Source organism: Pleurodeles waltl, chromosome 11 (assembly GCF_031143425.1).
Source record: "Pleurodeles waltl isolate 20211129_DDA chromosome 11, aPleWal1.hap1.20221129, whole genome shotgun sequence".
NCBI classification, from domain to species: domain Eukaryota; kingdom Metazoa; phylum Chordata; class Amphibia; order Caudata; family Salamandridae; genus Pleurodeles; species Pleurodeles waltl.
Window position 1 is genome coordinate 966,999,911 of NC_090450.1, and position 17,992 is coordinate 967,017,902.

The following is a 17,992-nucleotide window of genomic DNA, read 5'->3' on the forward strand; positions in this document are numbered from 1 at the left end:
TAAACGGGGGAGTCGTGGAGAAACACCCCGAGAAAAGAAGAGATGTAGAGATAGAGGTAGGGGTCGTTGTAGGGAAAAGGGGCAGATAAAGGATGGGGCGCACCCCCAGCAGAACCAGTAGAGAAAGGTGTCTTCGGGGGTAGGGGAGGGGGGGTGGGGAGATATACGGAGGGACAGTCTTGGAGGAGCAGGGAGAGATGAGAGTTACTGGAGGGATGGTGGGGGGAGTGCACCCTGGAAAGAGTGAGACACCCTGACATGCTCCCTTTAGACCAGTGGTCTTCAAACTTGTTAATGCCGCGCCCCCCCAGTTGAAAAATAAAAATCATTAGGCCCCCCCCTCATAAATTTTAACAATTATTTTAGAAGGATGGCAATGTTTAAATAGGTCTAGACCTATTTAAACATTGCAGTTAAGTACTGTTACCTTTTTAAAACTGCAATAACATGCTTCTGCTTCAAACAAAGGCATGTTATCTGCATAATATTTCTTTTGGCCAGAGTTTGGCGCCCCCCAGTTTGAAGACCTCTGCTTTAGACTTACCTCCTGCTGCCTCAGAAATGAGAGGGAGGGCGAGGAATGTTAGGCACAGTCCCAGGACCTTCATCCTTGCCGAGCCGATGGAAGCCCGACAACTCCGTCTTCTGTGCACAAGTATCCAACCAGGTCGGTGCGGCTCCTAGGCGCCTGTACACTAGTGCTCACCCCGGAGGCGAGCAATACCCTGGCTCCTGGCACTACTACTCAGCACGAAGGGGAGCAATACCCTGGCTCCTAAGCCCTAGTGCTCACTCCGAAGTGGTACAGGAATCTACCTTACTTGCACTAGTGTCCATTGCAGTTTGGCACCGTGGACCCCGTGCAATTCTGCAGTCAGCACCCTGGTTCCAGTGCACAACTGTCCATCCCAGTGGAGTTCCGCACCCTGGCTCCGGTGCACTACTTCCCACCACAGCACGAATCGGCACCCTAGCTCCCGTGCACAAGTATCCACCCCTGAACAGTCCGGCACCCTGGGCCCGGAGTCCTGATGTCAGCTTCAGAGCAGTGCGGCCCCCTCACTCCGTGCTCTAGTGTTTCACGTGGCTCCCGAGCACTAATGCCCCCCACGGAGCATGTTAGCGTCCTGGCACCGGTGCACTAGTGTCCACTGCAGATCGGTGCAGCGCCCTGGCACCGGTGCACTAGTTTCACCGTAAGAACAGCGCTCCGATGTGAATCCGTGTTCTGGTGCCTGCTCCAGAGCCGTGCAGCACCGCGGCTCTCGTGCACCAGTGTCCACCTGGACAGGTGCAGCAGCCAGGCTCCCTTGTTCAAATAGTGCAGCACCTCGGATGCTTGTGCGGTAGTGACCAACCGAGAACAGTGCACAAGTTCTGAGCCCTGGAGTTGGGTGATGCTCTGTGCTCCGCCCACACGTTTTCTGCCTGGACAGGTGCAGCAGCCCGGCCCCCTTGTTCAAATAGTGCAGCACCTCGGACGCTTGTGCAGTAGAGACCAACCGAGAACAGTGCACAAGCTCTGAGCCGTGGAGTGGGGTGATGCTCTGTGCTCCCTCCACACGTCCTTGGCCCTGGACAGGTGCAGCGCCCCAGGACCCCACGCAGTGGCAGGCACAACAGGCTGGTGTAGCGCCCTGAGCTTCGCGGCACTAGTCTTCTGGTCCCGAGATGTCCAGCTCCACTTCCCACAGCTGAGGTGCCCCGCACCGGAGACGTCCCGAAGTCCTGGAGGGAACCAGGGTCTCTCTCGCTGCTGTCGGCGGGCAGGGGCCGGGATCCTCCCTCCTAGTCCGGGTCCTGGTCCTGCTCCCTCTGGTTCAGCCCAACAGGATCCCGGCTGCAGCAGCCGCGAGCTTCACCCGGCCAGCCAGAGCAATCCCTGCCCCGCTCTTAAAGACTCAGCACAAGCCAACTGAGCTAACCATTAACCCCCTCCGGCCGCAGCACCTGACCAGGGAAGCACCGGGGCCCCTGCTCCGGTGGTTTCTGGTTTCCAAAGGGGCCGCCCCGGACCGGCACCTGCTCTCCATCCAGGTACCACCCCCCTCGTTGGAAGAGCGCTCGACATGGAGGCTGGACCAGCAGGAGGGTGGACAGGCAGGGAGGCTGGACCAGCAGGAGGGTGGACGGAAGGGAGGCTGGACCTGCGTGAGGGTGGACGGGAGGGAGGCTGGATCAGCAGGAGGGTGGACGGGACGGAGGCTGGACCAGCGGGAGGGTGGACAGGCAGGGAGGCTGGACCAGCAGGAGGGTGGACGGAAGGGAGGCTGGACCTGCGTGAGGGTGGACGGGAGGGAGGCTGGACCAGCAGGAGGGTGGACGGGACGGAGGCTGGACCAGCGGGAGGGTGGACAGGCAGGGAGGCTGGACCAGCAGGAGGGTGGACAGGAGGAAGGCTGGACCAGCAGGAGGGTAGACAGGCAGGAGGGTGGACGGGAGGAAGGCTGGACCAGCAGGAGGGTGGACAGGAAGGAGGCTGTACCGGCAGGAGGGTGGACAGGAGGAAGGCTGGACCAGCAGGAGGGTAGACAGGCAGGAGGGTGGACGGGAGGAAGGCTGGACCAGCCGGAGGGTGGACAGGCAGGAGGGTGGACCGGCAGGAGGGTGGACGGGAGAGAGAGGCTGAACCAGCAGGAGGGTGGACAGGAAGGAAGATGGACCACCAGGAGGGTGGACGGGAGCAAGGGTGGACCAGCAGGAGGGTGGACAGGAAGGAGGATGGACATGCAGGGAGGAGGGTTGACAGGAGGAAGGCTGTAGCAGCAGGAGGGTGGACCGGCACGGGGGTGGACAGGCAGGAGGGTGGACAGGAGAAAGGCTGGACCAGCAGGAGGATGGACATGAAGGAGGATGGACCTGCAGGAGGGTGGACAGGAGGGAGGAGGGTGGACAGGAGGAAGGCTGGACCAGCAGGAGGATGGACATGAAGGAGGATGGACCTGCAGGAGGGTGGACATGAGGGGGGAGGGTGGACAGGAGGAAGGCTGGACTAGCAGGAGGGTGGACCGGCACGGGTGGTGGACAGGCAGGAGGGTGGACCAGCTTAGGGTGGACGAGCTTGGGAGGGGGGAGGTGGCAGCAGAGAGGGGAGGTGGACCAGCACGACGGTCGACCAGCCGAGAGGGTGGACCAGCAGGGAGGATGGACCGGCAAGAAGGGTGGATCAGTGGGGGGGGAGGGGTCGCAGGCAGGGTGGACAAGCTGAAGGATGGACCAGAATGGAGGGTGGACCAGCCGGGTTAGAGGGGGTGTATGTGGACAGGCACCGAGTGTGGACTGGCACTGAGCGCGGCTCAGGTGCAGTCCTCTGCCGGCGCTCACTCATCAGAGCATCCCTTACTGCCCCGAACCAGACCCTCAGAAAGGTAGAGCTCTGCGGAGGCACCATATTCACAAGGACAGCTCAGCGGGATAATGCGCTCACCACCTGCAGCTCCCAACAGCACCGAGGCTGGGGTTGCACAGCACGTAATGTGGCGACTTTAAACCTTTCCCTTGAGGTTGGCCCCCGTGTGTCTGTCTAAAGCATAATTACTGGGCTGCTTTATTAAAACAATGACATACCAGATAATAGCAATTTCTCAAAATATGAAAAAAACAAAACATCAGTACAGATATCTGCTCTCTTTGAGGATCAGAAGCCCACTAGGGCTATCACCCAGTGAGATTGGAAGGTTCCAAATGCTAATTTCCGTGAGAGAGGGGGGCTTGCTTTACATCAGCAAATTTATACCTGACCTTCCAGGAGGTAAACCTTCTGCCCAATATGTACCAGTCCCCTGAGGGAGGAAGCTTGCACTGTCTCTGCCCCAGGTGCACCTTCCTGTGAGGGAGGAAGCTTGCACTGTTTCTGCACCAGGTGCACCTGTCCTCTGAAGGAGGAAGCTTGCACTGTTTGTGCCCCAGATGCACCTGTCCTGTGAGGGGGAAAGCTCTCATGCTGCCTGTCCCCTGGATGTACCTGTCCTGTGAGGGAGAGAAGCTTGCACTGTCTCTGCCCCAGGTGCACCTTCCTGTGAGGGAGGAAGCTTGCACTGTTTCTGCACCAGGTGCACCTGTCCTCTGAGGGAGGAAGCTTGCACGGTCTCTGCACCAGGTGCACCTGTCCTCTGAAGGAGGAAGCTTGCACTGTTTGTGCCCCAGATGCACCTGTCCTGTGAGGGGGAAAGCTCTCATGCTGCCTGTCCCCTGGATGTACCTGTCCTGTGAGGGAGAGAAGCTTGCACTGTCTCTGCCCCAGGTGCACCTTCCTGTGAGGGAGGAAGCTTGCACTGTTTCTGCACCAGGTGCACCTGTCCTCTGAGGGAGGAAGCTTGCACGGTCTCTGCACCAGGTGCACCTGTCCTCTGAAGGAGGAAGCTTGCACTGTTTGTGCCCCAGATGCACCTGTCCTGTGAGGGGGAAAGCTCTCATGCTGCCTGTCCCCTGGATGTACCTGTCCTGTGAGGGAGAGAAGCTTGCACTGTCTCTGCCCCAGGTGCACCTTCCTGTGAGGGAGGAAGCTTGCACTGTTTCTGCACCAGGTGCACCTGTCCTCTGAGGGAGGAAGCTTGCACGGTCTCTGCACCAGGTGCACCTGTCCTCTGAAGGAGGAAGCTTGCACTGTTTGTGCCCCAGATGCACCTGTCCTGTGAGGGGGAAAGCTCTCATGCTGCCTGTCCCCTGGATGTACCTGTCCTGTGAGGGAGAGAAGCTTGCACTGTTTGTGCCCCAGATGCACCTGTCCTGTGAGGGGGAAGCTCTCATGCTGCTTGACCCCTGGCTGTATCATTCCTCTGCGGGTGAGAGGCTTGCACTAATTCTGCCCATGGTGCACCTGTCCAGTGAAGAACAGCTGTGAGGTAGAGGAGCTCACACTGCTGCTACCCTAACTGTACCTGTCCTGTGAGGGAGAGAAGCTTGCACTGTTTGTGCCTCGGGTGTAGCTGTACTATGAGGGAGGGAAGCTTACACTGTTTCTGCCCCAGGTGCACCTGTCCTGTGAGGGGGAAAACTCATACTGCTGCTATCTTAGCTGTACCAGTCCTGTGAGGGAGAGAAGCTTGTGATGTTCCTGCTCCAGGTGTACCTGCCCTGGGCGGGGGAAAATTACACTGTTGCTGCCCCAGGTACATCTGTCCTGTGAAGAGCAAACTTCACACTGCTGTTTCTCTAGCTGTACCAGGCCTGTGAGGGAATACTACTGCTGGTCATGTAGCACATTTGTTGTGTTGTGAAGCTCAGTATCAAACTTCCCATCACAAAAATAGAAAACAGTTTGCCTTGCCAATGCATATTTTAATGAATATTGTGAATGAAACAGTGAAACCTCACAAAATGCAAAAGCACTACTTAATTATGGTTTTACAATGAATCCCGTGCTTTTTTAAATGGACTAGGTGACTTTGTACATTTTTTATATATAGCTGAGAAGTCGACTCATGTCTGGTAAAACAGCTGCGCCAATATAGGTATTTTATCCAACAACATGTTGGCTGCTGGGGTTTTGAGCCCATACAACAGTGTAAGAAGAAAAACTACAAGACCCACAATGCAACCTGCCGTAGCCTAAAAAGCCAGGAATGGCTGACAGTATCATGTGCCATAGCGGTACTTCAAACACTTGTGAAATGCAAAATAAACTTCAGTTTTTTACTTTTTGTCTTTTTCTTTCTTGCAGACAATCATGTATAAACAGCCCAGTGGGTGAGAGGAAAGAGCCAGCGTTTCAAATGCTAACTCAAGCCTCTTACATTTAGTAAGCTAGTAATCACACTCCTTGTAATAAAATGGCTCCTTTACAGCAGCAGGTGAAAGTGTCTGAAGAAACACCAGGAAATGAAGAAGCGGTTGTCCCTCTTCCTCAGCCCATCCTCTGCCATGTGGAGCTTCTGCAACGCCAATGGGACGTTCCGTGCATGAACGGGTGCAGCACGTGCTGCAAGGGTTGCCAGTGGCACTCACAACAGCCAGCGCATCCTCTCGCGAACAGGAGTCCCCAAAGAGAGGCCACCTTACGCGACACCGCAGTCACGGCTCACTGACTTAAAGCACTGCTAGTGCTTTAAGTGGGATGAAAAATGTAGAGGGTCTCAAGAAGGGGCGTGGCTAAGGAAGCGTAACTAGGAATCCTTTCCAAGAGGAGGGGCATATTTAAAAAAGGGAGTGGCCTAAAACATTTGATCTAAAATCCTGTGCTTCACACAGTGTGTCAGCTGACAGGTATTTTGGTGGCCTTCTGTGAGCATTTCGTTATTGCATCCAGATATATCACACAGCAATGAACATACCCCTGAAACAAGCCAGAGCTATTGGCTTTGCCAGTGCTTGTTAGCAGTATCAGATAAACGAGTCACAGTGATTTTGTTTACATTGAACTGAAAATGTTTTGATTTTGAAAATATGAATGTGTGAATCAAACATTACTAAGGTCTGTGGGGCGGGCGCTGGCCTCAGTCACTCCAGTTCTCCCCTTTACAGCAGTTTCTGATGCATTTTCTCCATCAATTACACAATTCAGCACTTCCCACATCTTCTGAAAATCCTCCAGCTCCATCTCTCACACATCAGGTCCTTCCTCTTCATCATTGCCTTTTCATTGCCCTCCTGCCTTGTATACCCTCCACTTCACCCCCCCCTCTCTCTCTCCCACACACGCACTCCTTCTTCTCACCCGAAAAAGACAGCATTTTCTTTACATTTTTTTGCTATCAATATTTCAATATATAAATATATGTATATATATATATATATATATATATATATATATATATATATATATATATATATACACATATATATATATATATATATATATATATATATATATATATATATATATAAATACACACACACACACCCTTCACATACTTTCAATTAAAATGGGAACTACAGTTGTGTGATGATCATTCTGTGCGTTCTGCAAAGAGGCCAAGGACTGGATGAGCATGTAGTCTGAACACCTTTATGACCCACTGAGAGGATGTGTGGGAAACTCACTCTGCCTTCAGCCTCAACTTCACAGCTCTCAGACGCGTCCCACCATGCACACCCACTCACAACCAGAGCTCATCAAAACGCCTAGCAGTGACTCAGTTCACATTACAGGAGTCATGTTGCATGACAAAACTACAGAAACACAACACCTTGAGAAAGCAAATAGTCTAGTCTTAGGAACAGCAGGATGAAATAAATATGTGAGGTGGAAACTAGGACTGTAGAGCTAACCTGAATTATCCTAATGGTTTTCACCACCATTGTTGAAAAATCGCTCAGCGTTTTTGCCTATGAAGTTAAGGACATACCCATAGGGCCCAGTAGGAACCCTTGTCACTGCCGGGACTGAGACCCAGGAGGACCCAGCACAAGGAATGCCCTGTTTACTGCCCCCAAACAAGAACCACTTCCCCATCCCAACGATAGACCCCTGCAGAGGTACAATAGCCACAGCTTAATGGCTGACAGTGCTCACTGAACTTAGAGCTCTGAAACGAGAGTCCCACAAACCAGGTCTTTGCTGATGCACGTGGTCACGCAGACAGCTCAGTGGGTTAATGCGCTCAATGCAGCCACTGCACGGTGCCCCAAAGGCAGAGTTGAGTACTTGGAGGACAGACAAGCTCAGTGCGCACCTTCAGTCACTGTACGTCAGTCACCAGCACATCCCCCGACATGTTCCAATCTCAGTATTAAACATCAGTGGGTTAATGAGCCTGCTGCAGAGTTCTGTGCGTGCATGAAAGTCTCAATCCTAGTTACAACTAGTGGTGGGCAGAACTCACCAAGTTTCACTCCGCAGAATTCTGCCGAGCTACGTAAAAACTCTGCAAGATTACATGGAGTTCTGCAAGCGGGCCGAATCGGGCACGTCCTGCTGCTTGCCCTGATTTTTAGCACTGGGAGCTTCTTCTGTGCTGTAAAATCAGCGCAGACAGCACCACGTGGTGAACCAGAAGGCGCTGCTTCTTTCTGCCGCTCAAGTACATTTTCTTCTCGAGCAGCAGCTTTCTTAACCCGAACGGTCACGGCCAGCCACAACCGCCCGTGCTGAGAAATCTCACGGGAAGCGTTTTAGTGCCCCAAATTCGTGCTACTGGACGCAGATTTTTGCTCGCACTCACCAACTTAATGTTGGCAAGTCAGGCGTGAAAAAAAGTCCACCACATGGCTATTGGCGTAATTTTACCTGAACTCCGAGCTACAAGCATAGCGGGCGAAACTCTGCGAACTCCACCAACGGAGCAGAATTTTACTCCCACCCCTAGCTACAACCCCTGCTGGGTTAATGTACCTACGTCGTGATTCGGTGCGCACCGTGAAGTTGACTTGTTCCATTCACCGTATAAACCTGTGTGAGTTAATGCACCTGTCGCAAAGATCTGTGAGCAACCTGAAGATGGTGCATTCCAAGTTGGTCAGAACTCCCAAACCCAGCACAATGCCTGGGCGGCTTCCACGTTCTTGCTGCCGTGGTCTGTGTGCCACAGGAAGGTCACAGGTCCTGGTCCCAGCAGTAAGGCTCATTACATTAGGCATCTGCGCCAGGTGTCCGCGTGGAACATGAAGGTGGCTGGTTTCAGTCTCCAAAATGCGCCTAACTGGGTGAATGTGCCAGTTAAAGCTTTTTGTGTACAACATGGGGGGTCACAATTTCCAGTCACGCCGATATACCACAGTGATTTAATACTCCCACTATAGACATATGTGTGGTCTGAAGGTCACAGCTTCTACGCCCCTAAGATAACTCAGTGGGCTAATGCGCTCTCTGCAGCGATATGGGTGCGTCATGGAGGTGACAGGTTTCAGTTCCAGAAGTCCGACTGCCGCCTCGGCCCATGTGAAATCCACAGGCGACATCTTCAAGTCTCTGCAAGATAGTGTAAGGGGTTAATGCTCCTGACGCACAGCGCGTGCAAAAGCCGTAGGCCAGAGGTTACCGGGTCAAACTGCCTCCTGCACACACCTGCATGCTACTCGCAAACCACGTGATGAAATGCCCCCAGTATGAATTCATCTTTTTATCCTTCTGAGGTTGGTGTTATTGAGTTTTTCAAAAATAGCGCTTGGTAGCCCTTTAAAGAGGCAGCTAGGGTAGAGAGCCTGGTATGGAGGGGTAAATGGACAGGACCAAGCGGATACATTGGGAGTAGTTTTCCAAGATCCCCAAGTTCTATTTCTATTTTTTCCGCCTGAGCACACTGTGTGATCCTGGGCAAATCACTTTCTGTCCACGTGTCCTATCTTCATTATCTGCTGAAATTAGCAGCAGTTATACAACTGGATTAGGCAATATTAAGTGTTATCCTTCGTAGGTAAACAGTCCCAGATATAATACGTCCAGAGCTGTGATCTTGGGCTGACATCCCCTCTTCCCGCTAAATAAAACATGAATAATTGAGAAGCTTCTGCCATTAACCATACAGAGTCCGTCGACATCCATCTCGCTCTACAAGGGCCTCTGTGCTCTGTCCTGAACGGGTTTCTATCTGGCCAGGATTTCTACCACGTCAAGCTGAAAAGGGCAGGCACCCCAGAACCGATTGACTCTTGAGTTTGTGGCACTACATTGCATTCCAGGACATCCTAAGCGATATCTCTGCTGTCTAAAGACCTCCTATGACCCTGTGCACGGATGAACAGAGCGGGTGACTGACAGTTTATTGCCTGCAATGTGTGTTTAGCTTAGCATCATGAGAGATAGCTCTGCTGTCTGAAGATATGCTATGAAAAGTAGGACACCCGAGCGAAAGAACTGGAGGCTGAGCCAGCTATCTGCCTGGAGCATTCGTGTACCTTCACAACTCGAGAGATATCTCTGCTGACTGAAGATGTGCTGTGAAAACCAGGACACTCGAGAGACAGAAATGGAGGCTGAGCCAGCTATCTGCCTGGAGCATTCGTGTACCTTCACAACTCGAGAGATAGCTCTGCTGACTGAAGATGTGCTGTGAAAACCAGGACACTCGAGAGACAGAAATGGAGCCTGAGCCAGCTATCTGCCTGGAGCATTCGTGTACCTTCACAACTCGAGAGATAGCTCTGCTGACTGAAGATGTGCTGTGAAAACCAGGACACTCGAGAGACAGAAATGGAGCCTGAGCCAGCTATCTGCCTGGAGCATTCGTGTACCTTCACAACTCGAGAGATAGTTCTGCTGACTGAAGATGTGCTACGAAAACCAGGACACTCGAGAGACAGAACTGAGGGCTGAGCCAGCTATCTGCCTGGAGCATTCGTGTACCTTCACAACTCGAGAGATAGCTCTGCTGACTGAAGATGTGCTACGAAAACCAGGACACTCGAGAGACAGAACTGAGGGCTGAGCCAGCTATCTGCCTGGAGCATTCGTGTACCTTCACAACTCGAGAGATAGCTCTGCTGACTGAAGATGTGCTACGAAAACCAGGACACTCGAGAGACAGAACTGAGGGCTGAGCCAGCTATCTGCCTGGAGCATTCGTGTACCTTCACAACTCGAGAGATAGCTCTGCTGACTGAAGATGTGCTACGAAAACCAGGACACTCGAGAGACAGAACTGAGGGCTGAGCTAGCTATCTGCCTGGAGCATTCGTGTACCTTCACAACTCGAGAGATAGCTCTGCTGACTGAAGATGTGCTACGAAAACCAGGACACTCGAGAGACAGAAATGGAGGCTGAGCCAGCTATCTGCCTGGAGCATTCGTATACCTTCACAACTCGAGAGGTAGCTCTGCTGACTGAAGATGTGCTACGAAAACCAGGACACTCGAGAGACAGAAATGGAGGCTGAGCTAGCTATCTGCCTGGAGCATTCGTGTACCTTCACAACTCGAGAGGTAGCTCTGCTGACTGAAGATGTGCTACGAAAACCAGGACACTCGAGAGACAGAACTGAGGGCTGAGCTAGCTGTCTGCCTGGAGCATTCGTGTAACTTCACAACTCGAGAGATAGCTCTGCTGTCACAGACTTTGTTATCAAACCAAGGGGCATTCGGGGAACAGAGCAGATGCCTAAGCCAGCTCTCTGCCTGCAGCATAGTTGTACCTTTTCGTATTGCTAGCGCAGGAGTTTTTAATAAGAATTATTAATGAATATTCATGTATCTTGAGTGTCGAATTTGTTTAGAAAATGTAAGAAAATGTAACGTAAGAAAATGAATGCACGCGATCACGAGAAGTGGCCACCAATGTTCACGAAGAGTATAAGAGGCTTATTAAAATGAAATGTTGAGCATATGTTTGATCAATGTAGTAATACATTATATTAAGGGTTATGCATTATGTATTTGCCTTATTAATTGAAAGCCCTAACTTAGTGGAGGTCTTGGCCTAGTTGCACGGCCTCATGTCAAGCTGCATTTCTTAAACGATTAATAAAACAGCTGTTAGAGAATTAAACTGTGATTTCCCACTGTACTGATAAATGTGCTCGTAGCTAAGTCTTTCTCACGAGAACCGATTGCTAGAAGATGCAGTTCTTGCTGAATGTAACATTATGAATGTAAAATGTGTAAGACTGACTTTCTCAGGGGAAGAACAATGGAAACACTGACTAGAGTATAAACTGCAACAATATTGTTACCTGACGAGACGGATGATAAGAACATTACAAGGAAAGCCAATCGGCAACATGTGAACGGGGCAGTGGTAGAATTCATAGATTTGAAGTTTTAGTTTTATTGGATAAAGTGTGAACATGCGATCCCTTGACCGATAGGGAATTGGTAAGTAGTTTTAGTGAATCTAACTTAACGGGACTGCACCAAGAGAAGAGACCGCATTTGCTCATTTTCTATCTTGCCTTAAGGCTAGTATTTTCTGAGTGCCTTGAGAAGAGACGTGCTTAACTTTAATGCTTAAAGAGACTTTGCCTTTTCTGAAAGCTGAATCCTGATGCCTTCCTGACCAGACTGATGTCCTGGGGACAAAGACTGTCACTGCTTGCGGATCCATACTGAGGATAGGTAGTATAAATTAGAATGTTAATTATATTGTATATTTGCTTTTCTCTCTAGGTACCAACCGCGCTATTTTGACCGAGCCATAGTTAGATGTTTTTCCAAATTTGTGTTGACTAAATTGTTTTGCATGAAGCCCAACATGCTAATTCTAATCAGGTGTTAGTCAAGGTTCTCACTAATGAAGTTGAGTTAGGGAATAACAACGGATGTCTTTTCCTTGCTGAATAAATGTATGTAATATCGTTTGCGCAATTATTCTTGCTAATAATTTGCACTGTAACCTTAGAATGTGTAGTAGCTCAAGCTTTGATTAGGTTGCGTCTCTTTCGCAGATTTGGACAGCCAGAGTTGTTTCTATATGTTTATCATCTGATTTTGAGATTAATTTATGTGACATTAACATTGTTAATACAGGGAAATAAATATTCTAACTTTTACATAAATGTGTGATTATTCATGACTGAAAGGTCATGGTGCGTCAATTACTGACTCCTATTGACTATTAATGTTATTAATAAATGTGGATAATGGATGTTAATAATTAACAACTGGTTATCGATTTGTGATAGTACCGGACCTACATGGTGGGAACATCCCAAGCGTTGGTCAAAAGGTTCATCGGCCTATGCGCGTCTCCTTGTAAATTTACTTATTAAGACTGGCACGCTAACACATTGAGGGATAGCGCTGCTGTTCGAGCCTCTCCAATGAATACGAGAGCACTAGAGTAATGAAGGTAAATTCACCCGGAGACGCTACCTGCATATATAATATCGGTTTACATATACAGCTCTGCTGCCCAAAGGTTTAGATAATCCCTCACAACACTTGGAAGTCTTTTATTCCCAAACGGTGTGCATGAGATTGGCCGTGGATGGGCCAAGAGGCTCTAGGCCTCCTCATATGCCTCCTTCCCCTCCCTCCAGGCTGACCACCATGAAAGAGCGAGGTCTTCGTTGAGGCGGCCGTGCTGGGCAACCTTTTAAGTTTTGCACTGAACGTCCCCTTGTTCATGTTTAGTGGTTGCCCCTGGGTGCCAGCCCTAGGGTGGCACTTAACAGGGACCTCACCTGTCCAAGTGCTTCTACCTTCGCCCAGAAGGGATAACCCTCTGACATGACTACGGGTGATTACCTGCCTGGTGGAAGATTAACTAGAAGAGATGTACCCCTCTGTCCCGATGAAATCTACGGAGCCCCCTTTTATGTCTGGCTAGACAGCGCAGCTGTGCCAGACAATTATGTAAATTAGCACTTGTCTGGCGCACTACTCACCCGTTAGGGTCTCAAGGCGCTGTACTCATACCGCTATGGAACCCCTCCTGGCTTTTCCCTGTGAGGCGCCCACTCCTGAGCACCCCCAGGGTGAAGCCAGGCATCCAAGCGCTGTTGGGGCCGTTGTGGAGATTAAGCAAGCTATTGCCCAGAGTTGCAGAGTGGGACCCATGAATTAGATTAGGCACCGAGGCGAGAATTATCTGGTCAAGGGGAATTGAGCCCAAGACCTGCCGAAGCGGGACTTGAACCCTGGTCTTGAGCCAGATCTCTTCTTCAGGGTCTGCCGCTCTAACCATTGAGCCACACTTCTCCACATTATGTGAGAATCACCAAAAGAGAGGCTTCGTCTCCGGCCACATGTTGTGAACCAGAGGTACGTTTTGATTGAGCAGATGGTGTGTGCTTCCACAAACAGATTTATACTCTGTTTGCGCTGAATTTGCGTAATTTTTTTATGCAAATTCCGCACAAACCTAACTCCATATTTATATTTTGATGTTAGACACGTCTAACATAAAAATATAGGAATTGGCACCATTTTTTGGATGCGTGCACCTACCTTGCGTCAATGAGATGCAAGGTAGGCGTTCCCATCTAAAAAATTGTGCTATCCCCATAGCCCCATATTTATCTCTCATGCTAAAATGATGCACGGGAGAGAGGAGGGGCTAAATAATGGTGCATAGCTTTCTTTGCACCATTATTTAACGCCTGGGTCAGACCAGGCGTTAGGGGACCTGTGGACCTATTTCCATGGTTAAACACCATGGAATGGTTCCACAGGTGCCCTCCCCAAGCCCCAGGAACACACCCACCAGAGGGACAACGTAGAATGGGGTCCCCATCCCAGGTACGTCTGGGTAAGTATTTTTTTTTTTTTTGTGTCATCGGGGGCCCTAACTTGGGTCCCCCTGCATGGCACAGGGTGCAATGGCCATGGCCAGGGGACACTTGTTCCCTGTGCTGGCCATTGGGATGGTGGGCATGACTCCTGTCTTTCCGAAGACAGGAGTCATGTTTTTGGTGGTTGTGCCCCAGGAAATGGCGCTAGTTTCTTTTGCCTCTAATCAGGGTAGTGTAATTTTCTGACGGACAACCCCCTCCTTCCCTACCGCCACTTCCACCCACCTAGCGTCTTCTTTTAAGATGCTGGCCCAAGTTTATAGCGCTGGCTTGAGCCATTCCTTTAAAATGGTGCCCGGCTGGCGCTGTGGAATGGCGCAAGCCAGAGCTATACTTTTTGCCACAAAACTGCATTTGCGCAGTTTTGCAGTTTTAGGCCCTCATTACAACCTCAGCGGTATTTCTGGGTCCCTATTATGACTTTCCGTGGCCCAGCGGAAAAGTCACATCAACATTGCTGCCGGCTCGTAATAGAGCCTGCGGCAATGCTGATGTGCAGCGGGTGCAGTTGCACCCGTCGCGCATTTCACTGCCCGAATTTCGGGCAGTGAAATGCGCGACGGGGCTACACCTGGGGGCCCCTGCACTGCCCATGCCAAGTGCAGGGGCCCCCAGGGGCACCCCAAGTCCCCCTTACCGCCAGCCTTTCCATAGCGGTTTTTACCGCTGTGGCCAGGCTGGCGGTCGGGGACTCATAATCCCCTGGGGATTATGACCGCCAGGTTTAGTGGAGGGGCCGGCGGTATGGCCATGGCTATTGCGCCACGGTCATAATAGCTGGCGGAACACCACCAGCCTGTTGGTGGTGTTACAGCCAGCCTACCGCCAGCCACCAGGGTCGTAATGAGGCCCTTAGTGTCTTAGATATCTATGGCATGGCATTTCTCTCTGGCAGAACCACAGATGGGAGGACGGCAGCATTAACATACATGGATTTGTAGGCAAGGCTTGCCAGTGCATTCTTAAATCACAGCTCTTGGCATTGCCAATGCTTGTTAAAATTGTAGATTAATTTTCCAAACTATAAAGCTGTGATTCGACTATGCACGCCACTCAAGAGTTCTGTGATAATTTAGATTAGGTGTCTTCAACCTTTTCTTTAGCAGTATCTACTTATGTTCAATAAAAATCACACCCAGCTACTAATATTAGTGTTGTAGTGTGAAAGTGCCCGGAGACAAGATTACTTTAGTGGCCACCAACTACAAGACTAGCACCAGTGAAATACTCTGTGCTTCAGGCAGGGTTTCTAGAAGTGATATAAAAAGAGATTTGTCACTTTGGAATGTCTTTATATGGGAAATGCACAAAGGTCGTAGCTGCAACCCTCCTGGCACCAAGGTAATAACTTTCCCCAACACCAAATGATTTATCTCTCAAATATCATCTTTAAATATATTTTGGAAGTACAACCATTTTTTTCTCCAAACACCAGCTTAGGAGTTCTAAAAATACACACATTTCGTCTCAGATGCACACTTTTGTATGCACATTCATTCAGCCAATCAAAAGCTTCTAATTTTGTGGTCTGGGCTGCACACAGGAGAGCTCCTTATAGGTATCTGGAGGCCTGCCGGTAGCTTACGAGCTACTCGTTGGAGAAGCCTGATTAAGATTTTTTCCCTAAAATAATTATTGATTATCAGAATTCTTTCCTAACTAGTTTTAATTCAGATGCGTCCTCAGGCCTCGCTCCCCTCGCACCTTCCAGATCACAAGGTTCTTCTTCTCTGGGAAGAGTCTCCCCTTGAGCTGCTGCATCCAGTGACACCGGGTTCAATTTTGGACCCTTGTCTTACTTAGTGCTTGGTGTTTTCATCTTCTGGATCCCCCTATTCCTCCTGGGATTATCAATATTTTAAAACAAGTCTTTCTTAGGTGTGGCTGTGCCAAGCACCTGGAAGCAAGCCGTTGTGGTCTTTTAGCTGAACAGACCGTCACCTGCTGCTTCTATTCCCAGCCTTGCCCCCACAGGCATAACAAAGAGCCCTGCAGGCCCCACTGTGCAGGGGGGGCCCAACCAGGGGGCCCCCTCAGCACAGCACCTGGCCTGAGTGAGTCCAGAGGGGGGTCCCCCATCCATATCCTTTGCAGAAGGACCCCCTCCAGTCTTGTTACGCCACTGCCTCACCCCGCCTCGCTTATGCCTTTTGTGGCATAGGTGACTGAAAGAGTGGTTAATTCAGAAATCACTAAACATCATTTGTGAGAGCACTCATTGAAAATGTCAAATAATCAAAACATTCAGGTGGTCATTACGAGTTCGGCGGTCCGAGGACTGCCATTGTGGCGATGGCGGTCCCACCGTTGCAGGGCCAGTGGTGAAGACCGCCATATTATGACCATGGCGGTATTCCCAATGGAACACAGCCAAAATACCGCCAGTGTGGACAGGCTGATGCAGACGGTGGTAGGCATCTCCAGGCCAGCGGGGAGTATGTTTCCGCTGACCATATTACGAGGGTGCACACCCGCAGGATTTGCGCTGCGGTTGCACCACCACGAAAAGCCTGGTAGAAACGAACTACATGAAAGGGGACACTCACCTTCAGGAACACAGGCACGTCCGCAGCCGCCATGGAACCAGAACTGGAGGTCTTCCCAGTGCTCCTGCTGGCCACACAACTCCAGAATCAGCGACACCGTCAAAGACAACAACCGTAAGTACACCCACCTAACACACACTGGAGGGAAGGACATTAGTACACAGCCACACACAACACACATGTACGCAAACATACACCTGTTCCAATACACACACACACACACACACACACCAAATAACACATATACAACACATACATGTGGAAGGAAAGCCAGGAAAAGTTTGGTACCCTTGACACCGATTCCTGGTAAAGGCATGCGTGGAATGGCATGCATGGTTCCAGCATGCGACCTCCCTGACCCCCGCCCTTAAAACTACTACAACCACCCACCCGCCCCTAAAATTACTGCAACCCCACCCCATAAACCTAAAACCACCCGGCCCTAAAATTACTGTGACCCGCCGCCCCTAAGCCTAAAACCACTCCAACCCCCACCCTGAAAAATTACCGCAGCCCCCCCCACTCCTGCCCCTAAAACTACTCTGAACCCCCATCCCCACCCCTAAAACCACCCCACCCTTAAAATTACGGCAACCCACCACCCCCACCCCTGAAACCTAAAACCACCCCAACCCCTAAAACCTAAATTACCCCCACACCGCCCCTAAAACCTAAAACTACCCGACCCCCCACACCACCCCTAAAACCTAAAACTACCCCGACCTCCCACCCCACCCCTGAAACTACCCCAACCCCCCTACCCCACCCTAAAACTACTGCCATCCCTCACCGTGCCCCTAAAACCTAAAATTACCCCAACACCCCACCCAGCCCTCAAAATTACCACGACCCCCCACCCCGGCCCCTAAAACCACCCCACCCCTAAAATTACAGCGACCCCTGCCCCTAAAACCTAAAACCACCCCTCCCCCCCTCCCCACCACTAAAACTACTGTGACCCCCACCCCTAAAATTACCGTGACCCCCCACCCCAGCCCCTAAAACCACCCCAACCCCCCACCCCTAAAATTACAGTGACCCCTGCCATCTAAAACCACCCCAACCCCCCTCCCCACCCCTAAAACTACTGCAACCCCCACCCCTAAAATTATCGTGACCCCACACCCCGCCCCAAAACCTAAAACCACCCCTGCCCCTAAAATTAGCACGACCCCCCACCCCTTCCCCATAAACCACCCCAACTCCCCACCCGCCCCTAAAACCTAAACTACCCCAACCCCACCCCTAAAACTACTGTAATGCCACCACTAAAACCTAAAATTACACCTGCCCCTAAAACTACCCCCCAACCCTACCCCAGCCCCACTTACCTGACCGCATCC

The 17,992-nt window shown here is 50.8% G+C and overlaps 1 protein-coding gene across 1 annotated transcript in view; it reads right to left on the reverse strand.

Moving 5' to 3' along the window:
- LOC138266432 (carbonic anhydrase 15-like) overlaps positions 1 to 2,069 on the reverse strand; it is a 136,990-nt gene extending 134,921 nt beyond the window's left edge. Inside the window, exon 1 of the mRNA XM_069215192.1 lies at positions 545 to 2,069. Coding sequence (XP_069071293.1) covers positions 545 to 608 — 64 coding nt within the window. The 5' untranslated portion in view covers positions 609 to 2,069. The remainder of the gene's footprint in view (positions 1 to 544) is intronic.
- Between the last annotated feature and the right edge of the window lie 15,923 nt (positions 2,070 to 17,992).